The sequence below is a fragment of the Fukomys damarensis genome, unplaced genomic scaffold (genome assembly GCF_012274545.1).
Source record: "Fukomys damarensis isolate Sample0158 unplaced genomic scaffold, DMR_v1.0_HiC HiC_scaffold_15, whole genome shotgun sequence".
Classification (NCBI taxonomy): Eukaryota; Metazoa; Chordata; class Mammalia; order Rodentia; family Bathyergidae; genus Fukomys; species Fukomys damarensis.
In genome coordinates, this window is record NW_022900927.1 from 18540111 (window position 1) to 18564520 (window position 24410).

General features: G+C 54.3%; 1 protein-coding gene across 7 annotated transcripts; it reads right to left on the minus strand.

Annotated features, from left to right (window-relative positions):
• Positions 1 to 227: 227 nt before the first annotated feature.
• Krt80 (keratin 80) lies at positions 228 to 22773 on the minus strand. 7 transcript variants are annotated; one of them, XM_010628599.3, is made up of 10 exons: positions 22712 to 22773; positions 21416 to 22260; positions 15712 to 15920; positions 11058 to 11118; positions 10751 to 10846; positions 5449 to 5613; positions 4958 to 5083; positions 4171 to 4391; positions 3614 to 3675; positions 228 to 450 (listed from the first exon to the last, which is right to left on the minus strand). In XM_010628599.3, exons 2-10 carry the CDS (start codon positions 21959 to 21961, stop codon positions 443 to 445), a joined length of 1494 nt encoding a protein of 497 aa, XP_010626901.2. In that variant the 5' UTR covers positions 21962 to 22260; positions 22712 to 22773; the 3' UTR covers positions 228 to 442. The 7 variants fall into 7 exon arrangements, with proteins under 7 accessions (XP_010626901.2, XP_019063633.1, XP_010626898.2 ...); XM_019208088.1 differs by lacking the exon at positions 228 to 450 and adding an exon at positions 1554 to 3480; XM_010628596.3 differs by lacking the exon at positions 228 to 450 and adding an exon at positions 1554 to 3480 and having other exon boundaries at positions 21416 to 22255; positions 22712 to 22762.
• Positions 22774 to 24410: the final 1637 nt, after the last annotated feature.

A 24410-nucleotide genomic window follows, 5' to 3' on the forward strand; every position in this document is an offset into this window, starting at 1 on the left:
TTAGAGGGACATTTAGGAAGGTCTTGGATGACTTGACGTTTGACCTAGACCTGAAAAGTGGGGAGCCAGATCTGAAGGGAGGGCCAGAGGCTGAGGTCAGTGGGCTGTGACAGCTCCCCAGGGAGGGGAGTGCAGGGTGAGGTGAGAGTAGGCTCAGCCCTAGGGGTCTAGAGCCAAGTGTGAGGGATCCAGAGTCCTAAGTGTGCTGTAGCGAACCGAATCTGGGAAAGAAGGACACCCAGGGAGGCAGAAGGCAGTGTACAACTCTTTTATTACATCGCCAGGCCTGACGGGGATCACTCCCAAAGAAGTCAGGTCCAGAATATCGGCGGCCCAGTAGTTCTGTAGGGTTGCAAGCAGGAGGTGCAGAAGAAAAGTTTAGACAAAGCAGAGCAGTGGAGAGGGGCAGAGCAAAGACTTCTGGCAGGACCTTCTGAGTTCGTTAGGCTTCTGTGGTGACAAATTACAGAAGTTGTGGCTACTCAGGGACATTCTACAAAGAGCATGGTTACCTAGTTACCCATAGTCGCTTAATGACACAGTTAACTCATAATTGTCCAGTTTAGTTCGAAATATATCCGTTTGCCTAGAAATTCCCCTTCAAGTTGAGTTTGAAACACCACCCCACCTCTTTTCTTCCCTCTAGGAGAGAAGGCAGTCTAGCTCTCCAGGAAAGTGCTGGTCTGGCCACCACCAGCAGAGGGCAGTAGTCACCGTGGCACAGGCAGACTGGAGGGACTTGACTTTTCCTTGGTGGAATGTGCCCTGGGCAGAAAGCTCCAGAGGAAAGAGGAAGGGTGGGATCACTTCCCTTACTCTAATCCTCAGCTTTCCCCAAACATGTATCTGAGCCCTGCCTCTTCTGGGGAGGAGGAGAGCAGGTGAAGTTGGGCCAAAAGTCAGGTCCCCTGGGCCAGGGAGGGGGCAGATTTCAGCTCCACTGGGGACAGTGGCAAGGTTCTCAAAATTAGTGTCTGCTGTTATTAAGCACTTACTAGGTGCCAGGCATCGTGCCAAATTCTTTCACCACATATCATCTCTCTAAAGCTTCACAACAAATTGATGAGGCTGGTACTGCATACTCCTGGGGGGTACGGGCCCAAGACCACACAACCTCAGTCCCAGTGACTGCTGATGCCACCTGGGGACTTCATGGTGCTGATCGGGGGAGTTATCAACATAAGGCCCCCAATGCCCCAGCCTGACAGTGATGATTCCAAGGGAGAAGAAGGCCTTCCAGTAGTACCTGACACACTCCTGTGAGGACACTGCCTTCCCGGACCAGTGGGAGGAGATAACCCAGTGCCTGGGGGTCCCTGTGCCATGGGTCAGTGTACAGAACTTACTAACTACTTACTTACTAACTTTCCCCATTAGCTGAACACCCTCCATTTACCTGGAGGGAACTCCTCTGGAACTTACTCCCCTTCGCCCAGAACTCTCTGTTGTGACACTGTCTTGTGTTAGTGTGGTCCCTAGAACCAGCTGAGAAGCACACCTAAGGACAGATTGGTAGAGATCTTTGACCTCCTTCACATGACATGAAAGGAATCTATACCATCCCATGATCAATCTGGTTTTCCAGTGACTGACTCATCCTCAGGGATGAGATAAAACAGACACACAGTTTCATCCATGGACAAAATCTCAACACTATTCATCCCTTGGCGGGGAGTGGGGGCATATCCAGAAGGGTGGGATGGCTGGGATTATGTGTTGTCTAAGGTCCAGTTAGTATACAGAGCACTGATTGTGCAGAAACAGGAAGGGAAGCAATAAGTTAAAAGCCATATAAGTTATGAAAAAATAATATATATTTTATATATCTCATATCCCACTGAGGATTTGCTCCATTGGAAACCAATAAATAGCCCGAGAGAAAGCAGCAATCAGCAACCTCTTTGGGGACATCATGGATGAAAACCTGGCCCAGTTCCCTTTGGCTTGAGAGATTTGGTGGCCCATCAGCACCCCATCCCTGCCCCAGGGGATTAGGCAAAGCCAAAGCCTTAGGCCACCCTGTCCTGGAAAATGAGATGAAGGGATCAGAGACAGGCTAAAAGAGGAGGCAAGGGAAGGGGTAGGTTGGGGGAAGGGAAGGGGAGAGAGGAAGTGCCTTGAGTTGAGGCTGACCCTGCCAGGTCCCCCCAGAGAGGGGAACAGGAACATTCCTACCAACCCCAGGTCTTCCTGTTGGATTAGAAGTTTTCTCTTTGGTTGAGCCCTTTTAAGGAGACATTGGGGCTTCCCAGCCTAAGTGGGGCTCAGAAGCTCCCAGATCTGCCTGGACTGTGCCTTCCTCCTGGCTAGCTACAGGCAGGGGTGTGGCCATGAGGAGGGAGAGGGGGCCAGAGGAGGAGGAAGAGAAGATGAAGTCCTTAGGGTGGGTGTCCTGGGTTCCTCAGTAAATGCAGAGGGGAGGGTCAGGCTGTTTGACCCAGCAGGGAGGAGAATAGGGCCCTGAGAAGTGGAAGTCAGGGAAAATGGGCTGGGGTTTCACCACAAGGATGGGGCTAGGAGTCTGCAGGACCTGGTGCACCAAAGCCAGGTGCTGAGGCTGGGAGAGACCTGGGCTGGGGGCAGAGAGCTCAGGTCCCAGTCTCTGATGAATCCCAGAAGCGCAAGGAGGTGACCATGGCTGCAGCAGCTTCTGGAGAGGTGGGAGAGCTGGCTGGAGGTGCCTGGTTCTTACTGTGGTCTCCTGGGAGAGGCCCACAGGAGGACAGCAGGGCACAGATGTCCAGGGTGATCTAAGGCTGTCCAGGTTCAGGTCTCGAGTGGCCAGGGCCCCACCTCCCCTTACTCCCTAATACTGTCAGATGTCTGGGGAGCCAACGGTCCTTAGCACCAGCCTCCCCGTGAAGTCCAGACATGGGATAGGGCCCAAGTGGTCCTCCTAGCCCAGCTCATAGCCTGGGCAGGTGGAATGGGCACCAGCCTCACTTCTGAGGCAGAGGCAAGGCAAGGCTTGAGAGAGGAGTTTAGGGCAAGCATTGGGCAAAAGAGTCAAAGTACCTTGGTGAGAGCCCTATGTTGGAGGAAGAGCCTTGGAGCAGTGGGAAGGTGGACATAAACTGGCCCCATAAGTTCCAGTTTACCCAGCTGGGAAAGCCTGTGACCAGCAGGTTGGAAGAGAGGACTGATGATGCTGGAGTGGAGCTGGTGACGCTTACCTCTCAGCCTGGCCATCCACAAAATAGCAGTCCCAGTTTGGAACCCTGGCTTCTCTCAGTTCAGTATCAGGTTTTCGTCTCCCCTCCCAACCTGGAGGTTTCTGGGTGCTTTTATGAGTCTAGTTTAAGTCCCTCCCACTGGAGTTGGAGTGTCCTGGGGCTCCTGGGGTCCAGCTGCCTTACTCTGAGGCCTCCGACTCCTGAGAGAGGTACTTCTCTGACATTTCGGTGATTTGGATCACGGGGCCTCTGCGGTTCTTTTTCTTCCTTCTCGAGGGGGCCTTGGAGAGGCCTGGCTTGGAGGTAGCTACAGGTGACACAAGGGGTAGGGGAGGGAAGGGGCTGGAGGTTTGGGAGCCACTTAAATGATGCCTTTGGAGTCACGACCCCCTTCACCTGGTGCCCCTCCCCACCATGGGCTCTTGGATAAGCTGACTCACCGGGTCTGGGCCAGGACTGCATGGTGTTGACCACGGTGGTGGTGGCCGAGGGCAGGTCCATCCTGGGGGAGGCAGAATACGCAGAATGTGAAGGGGGCCTGGAGCTTTAGCTCCTTTGGGGTGGGGGCCTGGAGGCTGGCAAGTACAGGGCAATTCTTGGTTATCACCTCCAGCTCTGGGGTGGCCCGGTTGTGAGGCGCTGGCTACCAGCTCAGCCCTGCCCCTTCTTTCCTCTGTATAGATGGCTAACATCTGCATGCAAATGCATATATATACATATATATACATATACATATATACATATATATATAGATGTGTATTTGCACACACAATCACATTAACCTTCCTCACAACAGGTAAGCCATGTTTATGTCAGCTTACTTTCCAGAGGGGAAAGTGAGAGTTTAATGAATTAGGCCAAGATCCCAGGAGATGCTGAACCAGGTCTGGAATGCGGGCCCGCCAGGCCCACTATGTTAAGCTAGAGGAGGCTGCCTGTGCGGGCCTGGGACCACAGCCCTCCCTCTGCAGCCCACCCAGCCTGCCTGGCCCCACACCTGTGCTCCTCGCCCTCCACCAGCTTGCGGTAGGTGGCGATCTCAATGTCCAGAGCCAGCTTGACGTTCATGAGCTCCTGGTACTCGCGCAGCTGCCGCGCCATGTCCTGCTTGGCCTTCTGCAGGGCGCCCTCCAGCTGGGCCAGCTTGGCCTTGGCATCCTGGAAGGCCAGCTCGCCCTGGTCCTCGGCTGCCTTGATATTCTCCTCCAGTTTCAGGCACTGCAGCCCAAAAGGCAGAAGGGAGAAGGTGGTGAGCAAGAAGTCAGGGGCATGGGCTGGGGCCAGCAGTCACCTCTGTCATTGATGGTGTGTGTGTGTGCACGCACATGTACGCACGGATGTGTGTATGAAGGCCACGCAGTGGCGCTCCTGGGTGCATCCTGGGCTGCAATGCAGCAAGCAGGAATTCAGTTAGTCCTGCTGAGGCCCTTTTCTTGACTAGAGCGAAATCGTGTAGTCAGGACTGCCCCAGCTTTGCTTGGGGTGGCTGGGACTTAGGCCTCTATTCCTTTCTCAGTATGGCTGAGTCAGGTAGGAGGGAGGCAATGGGCTCTGGGTGTGCGTGCGGGGGGCTCCCCGCCGTCCCAGCAGCTCTGGCCAGCTCACAGAGCTTGTTTCTGTGTGGAGTCATGTGATCCTCGCGAACACCTAAGCATGCTGTGCACAGCGGCCCTCATTGGCCTGCTCAGGGTCTCTCATCAGGTTGTGAGTGTGCTCAGTGTGCATGAGTGTGAGCCTGAGTGCTCTCCTCCAGCCTCACCCCTGTGGGTCCTACACACACTCACATGGCTCTTGACAGAGACGATTTGGGACCGGAGCTTCTGGATGCGCACGTTGAGGTCAGCAATCTCGCAGCGGCTGCTCTGGAGGCTGCTCCCATACTCAGCTGAGCGAGCAGCTTGCTCCTCCAGCTGCTGGGACACGGAGGAAGTCACACCCCCTCCCCCTTGCCCTGCCTTCTTTTGCTCCCAGCCTCACCTCTACCTCTGCAGGCCACCCCTTTGTCACCCCCCCTCTTCCTCCACAGGTCCTGCTGGATGACTTCTCTTGGCTGTCCTAGGTGAGCCCTGGTGCTGATGGATGGACTCTGACCTTCAGGAGGGCGTATGCTGCGGCTTCCTTCTGTCTCCATGCCATCTGCCCTGTCTACCCATCCCCAGCCCTGTGCTTCCTACTTCCCTCTCAGAAGGTCTCAGGATAGGGGAAGCTGCAAACGACCTCAGCCATCTCTAGAACAGCCCTTCCTGTGGCCCAGGGAGAGCTGCCCAGACCCAACCTGGCTCCGTGAGTGTGCCTCGGCCTCTTCTAGGCTGCGGGCCGCGATGGCGTCATACTGGGCCTTCACTTCCTCCACGATGCCAGTTAGGTCGATGTGGCAGCGGCTGTCCATGCCGATGGTCACTGACAGCTCCTTCACCTGGGCTGCCAGGTCCTTCAGCTCCTGGCCAGGCACAGGTGTGGAGGGCTTAGTGCTGGTGGGGAGGGCATGAGGCCCCTTAGCCACCCCTCAGTCTCTTCACCCTCAGGGGCGGTGGAGAGCGGCCTGCTGTTCTCCTCCTGTCTCCCTTCAACTCTCACTCTCAGGACTCCAAGGGCCAGCTCACTGCCCTCTGCCCACCTATCTGTCCCCCCTTTTTTTTCCGGTACTGAGGATTGAACTAAGGACCTTCTGCTTGTGAGGCAGGTGTGGCACCACTGAGCTAAATCCCTGGCCCTTCTCCCTTTTTAAAATTAAGGTGAGGATGGCAGGGAGGGGCTGGCCCCAGCGGCCCATTCCAGGAACCTCACTCTTCATCCCAGCTTCACTGTCTCCCTGTTACCCACTCGCAGATCGGGTCCCCTCCTCCTGACTGATGGAGAAAAGGGGCAGGAGGCCATGCTGGGCTGGGGGAGGCAGGCCTCTGCTCCCCACTGGACAGGAGTTCCCCAAAGGCCTGGCAGAGGGGCCGGGGATTTAGCTCAGTGGTTCTGCTGCCTGCCTTGCAAACGCAAGGACCCAAGTTCGATCCCCAGTACCAAACCAAACCAAACCAAATCCAAAGGCCTGGCAGAGCCATGTCCATCTCTGTGGCCCACATTGGCCAGGCAGCTTCTTGGTTTGGAACAAATGTTGGCATGGAGGAGCAGGGTGGGGCTGGAGACTGGGAAGCCTGTACCTCCACTGCCCTCCCTTGCTGAAAATGGGTACACGCTGTGTGAGGCCGAGGTGCTGCTCTGATACTTGATTCACCCTGAGCTCCCCCTAGCTGGGGAGCTTGCCCCCAAATATGACAACGTTTTTGCCTTCTCTTCCCTGTCCCCAGAGCACTCTGGAAATAAGCCCACTGCTTCCCCAGGCTGTGTCTTCTGTGCTTCTTCCCACCCCTGTGGCCCTGGGCAGCAGTGCCATGGACACCAGAGAGTATGTGGGGTGTCCTGATAGAGCCCCAGTGGTGCTTCCAGTCCTAGTTTGGTCTGGCATTTGAGACAGCCCAGGAAAAGGCAGGGCTGCGAGGAGATGCCTCAGGGTTGAAGAGAGGAGTGAAACTTAGCTGACGGAGCAGCCTCAGACCCTTTCTGGAGAGAGGCGGGCCAAACAGGAGCGTGGAAAACAGAAACAGGAAATGGAGCGCTCAGAGCATCTGAAGACCTGTCCAGACTTGCTACCCTCGAGGGAGCAGAGGACGTAACAATGCTCCATTGTGGCAGAGAAGGGCCACCTTGGGATGGGCCCCAGCATCCCCTAGTTGGCGAGAATTAAGCCGTGGTACACATCAGGCTTTCTTTGGTAGCCAGAGCCTGTTGTGTGTGACCACCATCCTTGAGTACCCCGGGGCAGCATGGGTAGTAACTCCTGTGGGAGTGCTGCTTAGGAAAACATAGAGCTATGGGTGCCGGACTCTGAATACCCCTCTTATTACTTAGGTTACCTTGGTCAAGTTTGTAAACCCTTCTGAGCTTTAGTTTTCTCATTTGTGAAATGGGTATTATTATATAGCTGAAAACTGTTAATGCTTATTCAAGGCTTCCTTGGTGCCAGATGCTGTTCCAAGTACTTTAGGATCTATCTATCTATCTATCTATCTATCTATCTATCTATCTATCTATCTATCATCTATCTATCTCTCCGTAAAATACATCCTCACAACAGCCTGGTGAAGTATTGCTATCATGGGAAATTGAGGCATGGAGGTGTTCCTGTTCACCTGGTTATGGAGCCCACATTCAAATCCGAGCTGCTCTCTTAATTGCTATCCTTAATTCATAGGCTTGTTGAGGAGATTAAGTGAGATTAAGTCTGGAAAGCACGTAGTACAATGCCCACGATGGAGTAGGTGCCCAATAAACATTGGCTAAGGACACTATTGCAACTGGTAAAAGCGAGAAAGCTGGCATGAAATGTCCTGGGGCAGAGCAGCCTACTCCTGGAGTGGCCTCCCTGCCAAAGCTGTTTAGACAAACCCCTGCTTCTCTCTACAGGGATCTGCTCCCAGGAGGTGTGCCTGGCTGCAGGAGGTTGTCAGCAGATTCCACAACTAATCTCCCTAGAACCAGAGTTTATGGGTGAGGCAGGCAGCGTTCAGGCCGCGTGCATCCAGGCCCCATTTGCGGCAGGGAGTTGGACTGTACCTGTACCTCAGAGGCTGAGGGAGGGTGAGCTTGTGTCCTGGAGCAGGGGAGGAGCAGAGGGGTTACTGAGGAGGCTTCGGTGTACAGATAGGGTCCTGCCCAGAGCATGGCCTGGGGTCCTGCCTGGCTTGCTGGGAAGGGCTCTGTGGGTGTCCTAGCAGTGCATGTGCTTCCTGGGACGCAGGACGAGCCTACATAGCAATGCTTTTCTGGTCTGATTCAAAGTTGAAACTAGAGTGTGCAGCCCTCCCGGGGCTACTCATGTTCCACCACATTTTTCTTCCACCTGAGGCAGCCCTAGTGGAAGTGTGGTGATCCCTCCTTCTGTTTAAACCTGCTCTGTCCCAGGAGGTGGCCACTAGTCATAACGTGACTAGTCTAAACTGAGAGGAACTGTAAGTGTAAACCACACATCTGATTTTGAAGATTTAATATGAGAAAAATAATGTAAAATAGCCTTTTGATTTTTTTTAAACTGATCACATTGAGATAACTGTATTTTGGATGTATTGGGCTAAAATAAAATATATTACCCCTTTTTTTTCTTTTTTTGGTATCGGGGATGGAACGCGGGACCTTGCACTGAGCTAAACCACAGCCTTTTTCTGTTTCTTCTTTAAAAATGTGGCTACTAAATTCAATACAAAAAAATGTGGCTATTAGAAAAAATGTAGCTCGTATTAAAAACAAAAACAATGCTGCTTAGAGATCCAGTGGTGGGAGAAATCTTTTTAGCAAAAGGCCATCTCAGCTGTGGCAAGAGACACAGACTCACTTTCCAATGCCAGTTGCTTCCAAAAATAACAATAACTGCCATGCATTTGTTGCTCTCTACCCACGGGCTCCACATTGGAAGATTCAACCCACCATGGATGGGAAAAAAGTTGCATCTATACCGAACACGTACAGACTTCTTTCTTGTCATTATTTCCCCGAGATAATATAGTGTAATAACTGCTATTTACATAGCATTTACATGGTATTAGGAATGATAAATAACATCGGGATGATTTAAAGTATACAGGGGAGCATGGCAGTACATGCCTGTAATCCCCAGCTATTCTGAAGTTAAGGCAACAGGGTCAAAAGTTTGAGACTAGCCTGGGCAACTTAGTGAGATCCTGTCACAGAAAAAAAAAAAAAAAAAAAAAAAAATCCTGTCAAAAAAAAAAAAAAAAAAAAAAAAAAAAAGCGATGAGGATGTAGTTTAGTGTGAAAGCACTGGGTTTGGTCCTTAGTACTGGAAAAAAAAAGTATATGGGAGGTATGCATCTGTTATATGCAAATCCTATGGCATTTTGTATGAAGGAGTTAAGCATTGGAGGATTTTGGTGTCTTCAGGACTCTTGGACCTACTCCCCAAGGATACTGAGGGACAACTGTAATGCAGCCAGTAACATCACTGCTGTTCAGGCTCACAGCGATCTTCCTGCCTCAGCCTCCTGAGAGCTGGGATCACAGGAATGTGCCATCACACCTGGCTCCCTCCATAGGAGTCTTATCAGCACAAGCCTGACCCTGAATCACCAGGCATCCCTACCCCCAGTACCCACACCAACCACCATGCTTAGCTAAGTTCAAACTCTCTAAGTCCAAGACCAGGCATGAGCTGACCCTTCAGCTCCTCCCTGACCCAACACTCTCCTGCCCTTCTGCTCTGAACATAGTGGCCTCTTTCTTTCCCTGTAGTCCCCAAGTGCACCCCTGACTTCAAGGTTTTGTGTTCTTACTGGGCCAGTCCTTCCGCATCCCTGGGCATCCTCTTGAGCCTCATTGGAAAGGTCCCTGACTGGGCTCTGAAGCTCTCCTCTTCCCCCAGCACCATCAGATCACCCCAGTGCTAATTGCCCTCCTGAGTGATCTCCTTCAGACATTTGTTTGATCGCCTGCTACTTGTTTCCTCCTAGTAAAGCCATGCCCTTCTGGACAGGGTTGGGGGGACTGTGCCATCTTACTCTGGCTGGGTTAGCAGTGCCTGGCAACTGTTAGGCTTGTGGCAAACGCTTGTGTAAGGAAGGAATGGGCTTGGTCTGCATCTCAGGCCCACCAGGCTGGTACCATGACTCTCCCCATTTTGCAGATGAGGAAACTGAAGCACGACAGGAGACACAGCTTGCCCAAAGTAGCAGAAATGGTCCAAATAGAGTCTCGCTGCCTATTGGGGGAGGGACCAAGAAGTTTTGTGGGTGTGTCTCTGGCAAGGCCTGCCTGGTGTACTGGTTTCGGAGGCCTCTTCTGGCTGGTCTCCATGACTGGCACCTCGTCTTGGCTCTGAGCTCAAGCTCCGAGCTTGCTGAGATGCTGAGAGAGCAGAGTGGTACACTGCCCCATGATGCTGCACAGAGTTTGGGCAGGGGAACCCCTAGCCCACTTAAGCCAGCCTCTGGGCCCAGAGCCCTGGAGAGCCCCCAGGACTTGACCTGGCCATGGAAGGCTGTGCCGGACGGGACATTTTACAGGGCTGCAGGTGCAGGGGGCCTGCCAGGGATGCTGCCTTCCTGCTGTTCCCAAGGCTGGCAGTGTTCTGTCTACTAAGCCACACCAAGTGCCACAGACAGGTCTCAGTCCCTCTGGGGCCCTGGAGAGGCTGAGCTGGCTTTGAGGAGTATGGCTGTGCACAGCCATGAAGTTGGGTCTCCCTTTCCACAGGACGAGGCTGTGAAGCTCACATCTGCAGACCGTAGGGCCACGTCAGAGCTTTTACTGTGCGATGACGATCTCTGCCCTGAGCTTCGCAGCATGGGCAGCGCATGTCGACAGCAGTTTTCAGCACACACAGTTCTGCCTACACTGAGGCCAGCAGCCTCCTAATCCCTGCCGTGATGCACCTCGGCCCCTGCACACAGGAAGATGCACATGGTTCTTTCTCCTGAGAGAGTGGCTTTGTGCTGCTGAAGGATCCACATCCTCAGACTTCCTTCCCCTGTGTCAGTGTCCCCTGCCCACGGAGGAGGCCCCACCTCGCTTACCTGCTCATAGATGGTTTTCATCAGCTCCAAAAAACTCTGCAGGCCTTTTAATTTGGTTTCCAGTTCCGTCCGGCGAAGGCACTCAGTATCCAGATCCTGATGTTGGGAACATTAGTGAAAAATAGAGGGAATGATGGGGTCCCTCTCTCTCTGGGGGAGGGAAGAAGGGTGAGAGGATGGAGACCCTGGGGAAAGGCACTTGTCTACTGGTCCTGAGACTGAGACATGAGCCTCTGATGGCTTCGCCAGTCCATAAAGGGAGGTAGGGGAGCCTGAAGGAAAGAGGGTGGGGGCAAGGGCAGCCTACCTTCTTCAGCTGCACAAAGGTGAACTCCAGGTCTGTGCGCTTGGAGATCTCATCCTCATACCTAGGGCAGGGAGGCAGAGATGGCTCAGCTGGACATGATGGGAGCTGGGGGTTGGGTCATTCCCTTTGGGTGGGACCCAGGGCCTCTGCTGTCCCACCCTATGCCATTTGTCCACTGGAAGAGTGGCTCTCTCTTTGGCAGGTGTGTGCAATGGCCTGTCTTCCAGGACGCATCTCCAGCACCCTCACTTGGTTTCTGTTCTCTTGCTGCATCTCGATGACAGCCCAGGTTTCCCCTTCCTTGCTTGGCTGCACCACCTCATTCAGGAAGCCTCACTGATTGCACAGCTCGTTCACCTCTCCTGTGGTTCCTTCCTCATTTCTCTGCCTCCTCCCAGGCAATCTCAGGTTCAAGCACACTCCCTTGAGTCCTCCTTGAGCATCCTGTTCGTGCCTCCCTCTCTCACCTGCATTCTCTCCCACAGCCCCACCCTCCTTCCCTGGACACCATACATTCCAGAGTGACCATCTGTTGGCTTCTTTGTGTGTTGGGCCCCAGGTGCCCATGAGTGTGTGTGTGTGTGTGTGTGTGTGTGTGTGTGTGGCTGACAAAGTCCACCCCTGCTGCCACAGCTGGGGTACATGGTATGCAGTCGGCATCCAGGGGGTGCCACAAATCTCTTCCCACATTGGTCTTCTCCTTTGTGAAGGCCACCTTGTGTTTGCAACAAGAGCACTATTGGAGGCAGAGTGGGGCCCCTGGATCCTTGACCCTGTCCTTCTCTTCCAGTTGGACTTTGTCTTGACCCCACTTGCACACTGCCTGGCCTTATGCTTCCTACTCCAGCCTTTGCTGGCCCCAGGGTATGTGGGGTTCTGTGACTTCTGAGTCCCTTCCTCCTTTCCAGGGAGTAAGTACCTAGATCACTGGTGGCTCTCACTGTAGCCATCACTTGCCCCAGTCCCCAACATCAAGGCAAGGATGGTGGCATCCATGACCCATGCTGCTAGCTGGACCTGCCCCAGCCCCACTAAGGAGCTGAGGGGGAGCAGACCTAAGGGTGGTTGGGGCTTGCAGGGGACATGGTCTCTGAATCTCGGGGTGTAGGTACAGATTGGGTTCTAAAGTCTCACAGGGACTCTGAGGATCCTGGTCACCAGGGCTGAGCAGAGGAGCAGAGCAGGGAGAACACAATGCCCTGTCACTGATGCCAAGGGCCACCCTTGGGCCTATGCTAAGCATACCCTATACCTGTCCTGTGCCACTCAGAGCCTCCAGCTCAGGAGGTCCCGTGTGGCCCATTTGACAGATGAGGAAACAGTGTTTTGTAAAAGGGATAGAGGTACCTGTAGTGTTTTGGTCAAACAGGACATCAAATTCTGCTTCCTTGTGAACTAGCTGCATGGACTTGGAGTCCTCCATTGTGATAATGGCCATGTTGTGAGGACCAAATGGGTTAATACATGGCATGTTTGCAAATAGGGCCTGACACCCATGAGAGCTTGCCCCTCAACCTCATCCTCTAGTATCCCCTCCTCCATCCTGTACGGGGAATCAAACTGAGGACCTTGCACTTGAGAGGCAGGTGTGGTGCCCCTGAGCTAAATCCCCAGCCCTTCTCTAGTATTCTTAGAGAGAATCCTCAAGAAGCTGGAGTGGCTGTCTGCACACCCCTCAGAAATCCTCAGGACCAGGCTGACTTGTACAGGTTTCCTCCTGGGATCTGAGGGCTCCTGGGATCTGTGGGGCTCTGAGGAATTCCCTCTCCTGGGGATAGGGCATGGGCTAGGGAGCCCCTAACCCTTACCTACAAGTGGGTGGCTGAGGCCCCCTGACCTCTGGACAGCAAAGTCCTGCCAGCTGGTGGACAGGAGCTGGAGAGAGCAGTCTGCTGGGGGCCAGGTGCCCAGCACCCTCCTCATGCTCCATGCCCTCCCCACTCCCTGCTGCCTCCCTTCCTCCCTCCCAGGCTGAGGTCTTTTCACCCTGTCACTTGGGCCACTGAGAAATTCTGATTGCTTGGGGCCTGCTCCTTGACTTCAGATGAGCCCTGTTTTCTGAAAAACCCTTTGGAGGAGACCTCAGGCTTTGGCTTGAGGGTTCTGTGCCCCATCAGAACTTCTCACCCCTGAAACGTGTCCTTTGCTGGGGAAGCTGAGTTATCACTTGCTAGAGACCCTGCAGAACCCCAGGGAACATATGCAGGGAGTGTAAAGGGAAGTCAAGGCCCCCAGACCCTGCCTCACAGAGAAGGATGCTGGGAGCCTGGGGTTGGAAGAACCTTTTTATGGCATCCCATCCAGGCTGTGTCTGTCCTGACCCTGGCCCTCCAGGTGGGTGTGTTAATTAGGGCACTCGTGCTGCCAAGACCTGAGTCCCAGGGGCAAGGCTGGGGACATGACAGGCACACTGCACAGTGTCCTGTCTGGGCTGAGCCCAGTGTCCTTAAAGCTGCTGCTAGTCTATCCTTCCTCAGGGGTATATCACTTGTCAGTGTGATGTTCTGCTGCGTCCTGGTCCCATTCCCCTCTGGGTGCTCGCTCAGCCAATACCAGCTTGCCCAAGTATCTTTGGTGTCCAAGAGTCCTCCCTGTGTGGGCGTGGGTAAGTTGTTTCTGCTTGCTGGGTCTTCGTTTTGTGCTTAGTCATAGAAGAGTTAACCTAGCCAATCCTTGGGGTCCCTGCTACTTCTAAGTCCTTGGGAATCTCCATTCCCACAGAGGCTTTAAGGGACACCTTGTCCCCAGTTACCTCAATCCTCTGCCAGTCTACCAGCCACCACTCTCAAACCCATCCTTAAGCCCTTTTCAGACAGTCACACCTGTACCCCCTCTCCTGTAACTTGTTTATTTCTGGAGTGAGGCTGATCTCATCGCCGTGCAGAGGCAGGGCACAACTCCTCCCTGTCAGGGCTCCACCCGTGTCTCGCAGGGCCCCAGGTTCTGCTCAGCCAGGCCCTGACTCCCTAGATTTGGCTGACAGACCCACAGCCTCTCCTGCTTCTACTAAGGTGAGTCTCCTACCCAGAGAGGGGAAGAGACATCCTGATCTTAAGGCATCAAGTCAGTAGGGCAAAGAGACAGAAAAACCTTGCGCAGTGGTTGTAAAGGACTCTAGCTAGGCAGGACTTCCGTGGGTGCAGTCTGGCTGGGCTGGTGGGAGTAACCTTAAGCCGTGGCCTTCTGAGGTTAGGATAGGTTCAGCTGCATTGTTGTGTGACTGAGGACAAGCCTTGCCCTCTCTGGGCTTCTGCTTTCCATGGAAGGAAGACCAAGACCCCCATTCAGCAATTCTCTGATCCCCTGAGGGCTAAAGATCTAACTAGGAACTGGTGACATGGGTCAAGGATTCTGATAAACTTTGTGGTCAGGTGTTAAGAAGCTGGGGGAATTCTGAATCAGACCTGTGTATTTCCTAGGATTTAGGAGGGAAGGGTTCAGGGGAGGTGGTGGGCAAGCTGAGCTCAGACCCCTGGATTCCCAGATAGGCTGCTTGGCTGGCTGGCTGCTCTGGAGAATTTAAGCTGCATCTTCTACTGGCAGGGCTTGGGCTCATATTCAGCCATGCTCCGTCTTCTCCTTGCTGTGGCTGGGGCCCCTTCTCAGTTAGACCAGACCCAAAAAGAGGTGCACAAGGGCATAGCCTCTCCCTTGCTCTGCCTCAGTGTCCCTGAAGCCCAGCGCACTGCCTAGCAGAGGGGCCACCTCTTCTGTGAGCTACCCAAGTGCCTACTCTATCTACCCTTCTAGATTGGCCAGTTCAGCTCAGCAAACCCAGATCAAGGACCCACTGTGTTCTGGGAACTTCATTCTACGTGGCAGGAAAGCTGCCATTTATAAATGCCAGGCACCATGCTGGATTCTCTTCTTCCTCCCCCTGCCTCCTGAGATTGCAACCAATCACCACGTTCCCATTTCACAAGGAGCTAGTAAGGGCGATGGAAGTGGGGAGGACCAAGCTCTCTCTCAGTCTAGTGCTCAGGCCTGGTCCATAGTCATTAGGCTGCTCTGCTAAACGTGCTGTTTGCCTGTCTGCGTGTCCCACTAAGTTGTAAACACATTTTGCCTGTGGAGACTGTACTTTCCTTGTCTTGAAGTTACCAGGTTCTCTCAGTGTCTGACACATCTCACCTATAGGGCTTTACTGCTTTATTCAAATGAAACCCACCCTTTCTGTTCTCTGCCTGCACTGGGTGCCACCCACTCCTTTCCAGCCAATTAGAGTCAAAATCAAAAGCCATATTTGGAGAAGAAACCTGTCTGTCATTCCAGTAATGACATAATGTCCCATGCCAGTGCAGTGTGGGTATGAGCAACCATGTTTACAGCACTAGAGTAGGGCCACTTGAACCAGGGCTGAGACAGTATCCAAGGGTCAGCCATACAAAAGCCAGCACAAGAATGACTATATCGTAAGCCTCACTTCTGGGGGCCAGGGGCCCGGGAGGGTGGCAGCTCTAGGTTCCCTGCTGCATCCCTGGCATTTAGAATGGCACCTGGCACATACAAGGCCCTCAGTAAATGTCTCAAGAAGACCAATATTCTGTATGTCTTTCCCCTTTCCCTGGCTAAGTTGTGTCCCACCTGAGTACAGCCTGATCCCCACCCCCAGTCCCTTGCCCCTTGCCCATGGCCCCCATAGGCAGCCACCTACTTGATTCGGAACTCTTCCACCTTCTCCAGCACCTGCAGCAGGTTGACCTCGAGCTGTCCCCTCTCCTGGCTGATTTTGCGCAGTTCCTCCTGCAGCCGGTCCTGGTATGCCTCATAGTGGTGCCCAAGGTCGCAGGTGGCTGAGTCCTGGCCCTGCAGGAAGCTCCAGCGGGTCTCCAGCAGCTGGTTGCGCTGTTCCAGGGCTTGTACCTGGGAGAGCAGGAGGGCACTGAGTGGGTCAGGGGTGGGTGATCTCGGGCGCCCATGGGGCAGGCTCCCTGGGAAGTGGCAGCTCATCTGCACACCTCCACCTGGGCCTCACGCTGGCATTGAGAACAGCGAACCTCAACCTCCGGTTACTGATTATTCAAGTTGAAGATGCTGAGATAAGGAGCAGATGGGGGCGGGGCCAATTAGCAAAGGCTTGGCGGGGTGCTAACTAAGGGAGGTGTCTAGGGTACGACAGTGACCACAATGGAACTGGCTGTCCAAGCCCATCTGGGGCCGGGCTGAGAGACCCCTGGGAATGTGAGGTGTCAAAAGCCTGCCTGCCCCTCCCCCAAGACAAGCCTGGTCTCATCTTGTCTTGGAAGCTCAGCAAGGTAGGGCTTGCTGAGGACTTCAGTGCTAATCCTCTCAACAACCCCAGACTTGCAGGCTCTTTGAGCCTCAGTTTCCCCAGCTTGAAATTGGGGATGATGTCATCTGCCTGTCTTTAAGGGCTCTAGGGGGCAGACCCTGCCAATGTGCTTGGAGGAGTAATAACAGCCCATACTTGTGTGGCACCTACTGTGCGCCAGGCCTGTTTCTGAATGCTTGCCATCTTTAACTCATTAGATGGCTGCTTGCAACAGCCTATGGCATGGGTATTATCAGTGCATTTTACAGATGAGGGAACCAGGCACAGAGAAGTGAAGGAATTGCCTAGGGTCATGAAATTAACAAGTGGCAGAGCCAGGGCTGGAATCCAGGCACTTTGCACTGGGAATTTCTTAACTATGATGACACATGTCCCAGCGGTCTCTCTTGGGTTGGTTGGGCCCCAAGACCCCAGCTGCCCTTCTTGAGCTGGCTTCTGCCTCCAGCTCGGGCCAGGTTTGCCTTGAGGATGAAGACGCAAGGGCTCCTCTCAGGCTCTGCCAACCTCATGCCTCATTCTGAGGCTTTCACCAGGGCTTCTGTGGCCAATGGACCACAGTCTGGGCAATAACAGGCTGTCAGGATCTCTCTTAGGTCCCTTCTTCCCTCCCCTAGTCCAGTCCAGTGTGACCTGGGCCTGCCTGGCCCATCCAGCTTCCTGCCTGTCTTGAACATTGTCCTTCCCTACATGCCAAGCCCTGCCTGCTTCTCCCCGTGCCCTGTGTGCCACAGCAAGCCTCCTGCAGAAAGCCCTCCATGACTCGGCTTGAAAAACTCCTCAATCCCTCTAGCACCACCAAGACCCTGAGTTCATCAGCTTCTCATTTGTCCTGGTTACCACCCTCTGTCCCGGCAGGCTGGGAGCTACTGACTCCCTTCCTGGGCTCCCTAGTCTTGGAGCCCAGGACATGGACAGGCCATTGAGGTATGGCTGGCCCTGCTCCTGGACAGTTGGGCTGTTTTTGTCATGAGGATGCTGTGATTGGCCCAGTGATGCTCCCTATGACCACAGGTGTATAACCTGGAGCTGGCCCTGGCACCAGGACTGTAGCCTGAGAGCTGCCACCAACCCTGTGGCTCAGCTGCTCTGCACCCTTTATTTACAGAGGGGCTTATGGAGACTCTGGGGCAGGGAGTCAGGTGACTTTTCCAGGGCCACTCAGCACCTGGAAGGCCACTTCCTCCTTACCTAGCACCTGCAGCAGGTTGGCCTCGACCTGTGCCCTCTCCTGGCTAATTTTGCACAGTTCCTCCTGCAGCTTCCCAGACAGGGCCCCCTGACTGATGTTGCCCAGCCTGGACCATCACCAGCCCCCTTCCCTCCCCTCTCACTGTCCTATCTACACTCCAGGGTTTCCTTTCTCGTGAGACCATCTCATGACCTTAGGAAGCCTCCTTTGCCACTCACAGTAGACAAAGCCAGTAGGAGTGCTGGTTAGTTAGTGGCATTTGACAGTGACATTTGTAGGCTGTCATCTTCTTGAAGCTTCCTTAAGCCTGCCACCCACTGGAGTCACAGCCAAACAGGTTCAGTGGGGATGGAGTCAAGAGGGTGTTTGCCTGCTTTGTGTGTGTGAGAGGGAGCATTGTGGGGGGAGGCATTTTCTCACCCCACCTTCTCTCCGTTTTGACAAGCAGGAGTCCTGTGTTTACACTAAGGGTGGGGTGACAGGAGAGCTGTGAGACTCCTTCCTGCACCCATGAGCAACAGAGAAACCATCACACCAGGAAGTTCTTCCTGTAGTCTAATCTCAATGCTCTATGCTGCAGTGCTAGCTGGTCTGAGGGAGTCATGGGGAGCCCTCTCTCCTCTCCCTTGCAGGAGTTTCTTGCCTCCCTGGAAGAGATGGAAACTTATCTCTCAGCCTGGATTTTCCTTGCAGATGGCTCTTCTCTCTTGGAATAAAGATCCAGGAGGGCTAATAACCCCAGCAGCCCTCTAAGTGCCAAGCTGAATCAACCTCCAACTCATTAAGACCTTCAGTCCTCTCTACTCTGGCTGGTCACAGTCCTGAGATCACAAAGTGGGCAGCTCTAGGAGGGAGAGTCTATCTGCCTCTCTATTTTACAGATGAGGAAACTGAGGTCCAGAACTCAATGTGGTCCAACTCCATGGTTCTAGAGTAGGCCTTGGGTAGAGGGTAGAACTGGAGTTGCTGGCTGGAGTTGGGGAGCATCTTGGGGGAGATGGGCTGAGGCCTTGGAGGCTCTGCTCCCCAAGTTTGCCAGGCAGTCCTCTGGGCCAGGCAGGCCTTAGTCAGATCACTTGCCTTTGTCAGGAATGCTGGTCTGCCTCCTGCATCCAGGCAGATGGATAATTCCCAAGTCATTCAGCCTAGGAGAAGAATTGGTCCCTCTCCCTGTCTCTGGGCATTTGGCTGCTGCTCTTTGGGGGTGGGGTTCCCCCTCTCTACAGCCTCCTCAGGCTGACTGGGGAGATCCTTCCTCTTGCCTACCCTCATTGGCTCTGTTGAAGGTGAAGGTGAGAGGCCCGGCCAGCAGCCCCTGGGATGTGGGCACTGCCTTCTCCTTGTCCCCGGCCCTCCTGCTGTCACTCCTCAGCTCTCATCTCATGGCCGTGGCCTTGCCAGTCTCCCTGAGCAGGAGCTCAGGGCCCCATGGAATCTGAGGCACAGGGAGGGGAAATGGCTCACCCAAGGAAACACAGCCAATAAGTAGGATAAACAGCACAGCTCCTGGGCCTCTCTGCCAGCTCCCGGAATGCCCTTCCCTCCCTTCCCTCCCTCCTGGTCTGTCTCCTGCCTCACAGAGCCTGGAAAGGAGTGTGGGCGGGGTACCCTGGCCTTCCTCTCTGCCCAACACTCCCACCCTGTACTGCGTATTGTCCTGGGCATCCCGGCTCTGTCCAGCTCCACATAGGGCCCCTCTCCACCAAGTTCCTTCCTTCTGCTCCAACAGGGTGCCTGTTTCCCTCTCCTCTGGGCTCCTCCCCCAAGGGAGCTAGCTGGGTTCCAGGAGAGACCCTTTCACTTTATTTTTCATTTACCAGCTATTAAACATGTATATGCACTAGATGTATTCTATCTGCTTTTCAAAAATCATCCCATTTAATTGATGAGCCCATTATATCAATGTGCACTGAAGCGCAGAGAGGTTAAGTCATTTGCCTGAGATTGCACAGCAGACAGTGGCAAAGCCAGGATTAAATCCACTGATGGTGTTCCAGATTTCACTCATGGAGCCATTGCCTACTTTTACTTTTCACTGGGAGGTGGAGCTTCTTTGGGGGAGAGCAGAGCAATCAGGGCCCCCAAAGTTCTGACATCCCCAGTTTCCTACATTGCACCAAAGGGGCACCCCACTTACGGCCAAGTTTGAGGGTTGGAAGCTCTAATTCTACTAAAGGTTTTCACTGGTCCAGGGCACAGGACTCAAACCCTGAGCGCCCCGTCCCTGTGCCTACACCCACCTGTTCCCACCCTGTCCCCACACAGAGGCACACAGTGACATCAGTACTGGCGATCAAGGGAGAAAAGCCACCCATCAGAGCCAAATTACATAGCTGAGTGCAGCCTTCCTTTTAAAGGATTTAGTTGGGTTTGGTGAGGAGGCACCTGGTGGGACCCTGCCTCCCCCAGGCAAACCAGCCCACCAGTGGGCTGAGCAGCAGGCTGTGGGAAGAGATGTTCTGAGTCCCTCACATGTGCATGGGAAACTGATCCAGACACGTGAATGGTCCCCACTTTCAGAGATACCAGTTTTGTGCCTCTCAGACATGAGTTCAAATCTAAACTGTACCATGTGCTGGTTGTGTGGCCTTGGGCAAGGTGCTTAACCTCTTTGGTTTTCATTTTCCTCATTATGCCAGTGCAATGTTGCTGTGGAGGCCAAATCTCATGCTGTCTGCCAAGTTCCTGCTGAGGAGCCCTCATAATAGGCACAGAGTGGGGGCCCCCCTCAGGCCCACAGATGCAGACAAATGTTTCACATATGCTACTCCTTTCTCTTCCCGCTGTCTGTGAGCTCCCAACCTACAGGGCAACCAGCAACATGGAGAAAAGACCAAGGAGCAGACAGGGCAGAGTTAGGGTAGGAGACTGAACCTGTTCACTGAGAGAGTCAGGAAGGCAAAGTTTCCCTTATCTGTAAAATGGGCATAAAATGTCTTCTTTCATACAGGCAGTCAAAGGAAATAGCATTAATATGTAAAGCACCCAACATAGGGCCTGGTATACAGTAAACAATGAGCTGCCATGATGATTACTCTTATGGTGGTTATTCTTGGACAGGACAGGAGGGAGTGGACTGGGAGGGCTGAGAGGAGGTTTCTCAGAGGTGTGAGAGAGGAGCAGGTTTAGGAAGTGGACAGGACCTCACTGGAAGCTTCCTTGCCTGAGGGTAGAGATGGATGCCAGTGCCCCAGACCAGCTGTAGGCCATGGGCAGTGGAGTCAAGGAAGTGTGGGAGCTGCGGGCACCAGGGACTTGCTCCCTCTACTCGGGTGGGTACAGAAGGCTGCATGGTTCCAACTCTGGGCATCTGTCCCCTGCATTTCTATCTCCTGACACACCAAAGTTGCACTGACCCACAACTCTCCACCGCCTGGGCAGCAGCCCTCAATACCCTCAGCCCTGCCTGCTCTTCTGCTGAGAAGCTGAGCAGGGCTGCCTTGACAGAGATGTCCCAGGGCCAAGGGCTTGTGGGATGGATGGGGAGGGACCTTAGGTGGTCATCTTCACTGTCTACCTGCCCTGGAGCAGGACTGAGGACCGTTCCTCCACAAGATACTCTGAGGGAGGCATTCCCTTAACCATGCTCAGGGTCTCCCTAGCTCACCGTGGGGATAGGGCGACCCCAGCCATGTGACATGACCCCCAGAGTCCATCCTGGAGTCCCTTTCTTCCTTGACACCAGGAAGAATCAGGACTTCCTTCTCCATCTCTCTGTTCAGAGTCAGCCTTCCCAGGAAGCCATTCTGCCACCCCATTGGCTAGAGGCAAGGGTGGAGCACAGTGACCAATTCCCCGGCGAAATACAGAGCTCACCCACTGCCCAGCCTGGCAGCCCTTTGTTTTTGTCCCCCTCCTCCACCCGCTTTTGCTCACCTTGCCAATCAGGGAGGCAAATTTATCATTGAGGACCTTCATCTCTTCCTTCTCCTGGTTCTTCTGTTGCTGGACAGCTGGGTCCACCTTGAGGTCCAGGGGCACCAGCAGGCTGGGGTTCATGGTCACCTTGGGGATGGTGCCAGCTGGCCAGCAGCTTGTGAGGCTTCGGGAGCTGAAGCCTGGCCCGGGGGCCCCACAGCTGCTCCATCCAGAGGTCCCAGGCCGGGGGCTGCCCAACGGGGTCACCTCACAGCCACTGAGGCTGCTGAAGCCAACGACACACGATCGGCAGGCCATGGTGGCCCCTACCCCCGGCCTGGGAGCGGGAGGGCCCAGGGGCCTGGTGAGCAAGCGAGCAAGTGAGCCTTGGAGAGGAGGTGAGTGGCAGGCGGCTGCCTCCTGTCGCAGCCAGAGCAAGCTGGGGACTGAGATGCAAACACCTGTCGCACAGTGCTCATTAGCTGCAAGAGGGCGGGACGCCTCCCAGCCCGACCAACCTGTTAGATGATGTGGTGCTTCTGCCCCTCCCCCAGCACCCCGCATCTGCGTCTCCTCCCCAGCAGGGGCTCTGCCTTGCAAGAAGGCTGATCACAGGCCCCCGCTAGGCCTGGCTTGGGGAGGGGACCAGGGCTGGGCTGTGGGGATGGTTTGGGGGACGGAGGAGGCAAGAAGAAGGCAGATTTAATAAGGAAGGAGAGAGGAGAGAAGCCTGTCACCGCAGAGCTCCTGCATACCTGAAAGCTGACGTAGCCGGGTGCACATAGTTCTGGAAAAGATGAGGCAAGCGCAGCCCTGAGCTCCTGATGGTGGGGCAGCAGTCCTGGGCACTGTGCCAGCCTGCACTGGGAAACAGCATTTTTATGATTTGTTTTCCAGTTGCCAAAGAGTCTCCCTGGCTTAGCTCCCCTTTCCTGACTGCCTTTGCTCACTGTTGAGAACCGACTATGTGCACACGACTGTCTGAAGGCCGGAGGAGGTTGGGTTCAAGACTCAGCTTGGCTGCCTGCCACTGCTGTGACCTTGAACAGGTTACTAGACTTTTGTCCTTATGTGTGAAGTGGAAATGAAAACATGGTTTGCACAGGCAAAGCCTTAGCAGAGAACCTGTGAAGTTGCCAGCTTCACCCTGGAGCACTGGCCTGCCCAGCAGAGATGGGCCTGATCAAGCGTAGCTCCTTCCAGGGCTGTGAGCATATGCCCATCTTCCCGTTCCTCCTCCCTTGCTTCTCTGGCTCTGTTCCCCTCTTTCATATTAAATATGCAGTAGAAATAGAAGGCACACGTGGTACTTACAGAGCTCTCACTAGACAGGGCTGTGCCTCCTGCTGCACTCAGTTCCTGAATCCCCGCTCCTCCCCTTCCAGGGAATGGCCGCCTCTCCTGCCAGCCTCTTCCTCCCTCCCTCGCCTGATGGCCCCAGTGGTCTGCTCTGTGTGTCTGTCCTGCACCCGGCACACCACCTTTGAGCAGAGAGACTGAGACAGTCAGGAATAGAAGGGGTCTCAGCCTTCACTGGGACCTGAGGAAGACCGGAGTCCTGAGAGGGAGCTGCTTGCTGAGTCATATACTCATCCTGGGCCTCAGTCTGGACCTCTTGCTCACATGTGGGCACTGGACCACTGGGACCCAGGACTCTGCACTGAGACCACAGGTGTTTTCTAAGCTTGGATCCCAGGATCCGCTGCTGGGGTGGGTTGGCAAGGCCCTTCTAGGCGACTGGGTCACTATGACGGTGTCGTTTTAAAAAATGTTTATTTTTATGTTTGCACGACACAGTGATTGCATTCACCATGGGAAGCTGGAGCATGTCCATGACACATCTTCATTCTTTTTACATCCCCTTCTCCTCCCCTCCCTCTTGCTCCCTCTCCCTGTGTGGTGGTGTCTGCCTCCGCTTGGCGACTGATGCCCTTCCCCACTCAGCATCAGTGAGTGAAGCCACCCTAGCCTTCCATCATCTCTGCCCTGGCCTGGCATCCCAGTGGCATGTGGTCAAACATAACACTCTACCCTCCCCTGCCCTGATCACCCTTGCATGCTTCCTGAGGAAGGGAGGGGGCAGGCAATGGCACCTGGGCTCTGTCAATGCCAAAACAACCACCTGGATGCTAGGTGTGACTCCATTGGTCCCTCAGTGCTTACCAGGACCACTGTTTGAGGGAGATGCTGGAACTCACCACCCCCAAGTACAGAAGAGGATCCTGGGGGTTCTGTGCCTGTTTTCAGGGTGTACGAATTGTCAGTGGTGTACAAGTTGTCATTCATGCATTGGCTGATGACAGCTGGAGAAGCAACTCTAACCCTTATCTTACCCTCTGAGTTCTGGGGCCCCAGGAAGGGCAAGGGCCTCTGCACAGGTCAAATCATCTGCTGTTGCTCTCTAACTTCTGTTGTTCCGTCAGCCCTGAGCATGGTGAAGTCACAGTTAACTACCAAGTCTCTGGCTTCTAGGCTGGCATTTTGGAGCTTGTCGCAGGCTAGGATACCATGTGTCTTTCCTTGGGGATGTCCCTGCCTCCCTGGAGAAATGGACGCATCTTTGCCTGGGCTGGGATATTGGGGCCTGCAGTTTACAGTGTCTTTGGCTGGCACAGTTTGGCTGCTGAACAGGAATGGCAGCAGAAAAGCCCCAAACAAACAAAACTCTACAGAACTGCCCAGCCCTGCCACCTTCTCCCCCTCTTTATTTTTTCTTTGTCCCTTTTCCTGTCCTAGCTCCACCCATGACTCTCTCCACCCCTTGGGGGTCATCTGGTCCAGGCCACTGACTCTGACAAGGGCTCCTCTCCCCTAGCTGTGAGGATCCCCACCCTCATTGAGCACTGGATGCAGCAACCTTCTCCTGGCCTCAGGAAGGAGCCTGGTCCACCCAGGGGTTCTGTGGTCCATGGAGGCTGAAGGCCAACTAAGAGCTAGGAGCAGAGAGATGGATGGTGGCTCTCTGGGGGTGTTTAGGTACCCAGGCACTCTCCAGATCCCTTCTAGGTGCCCT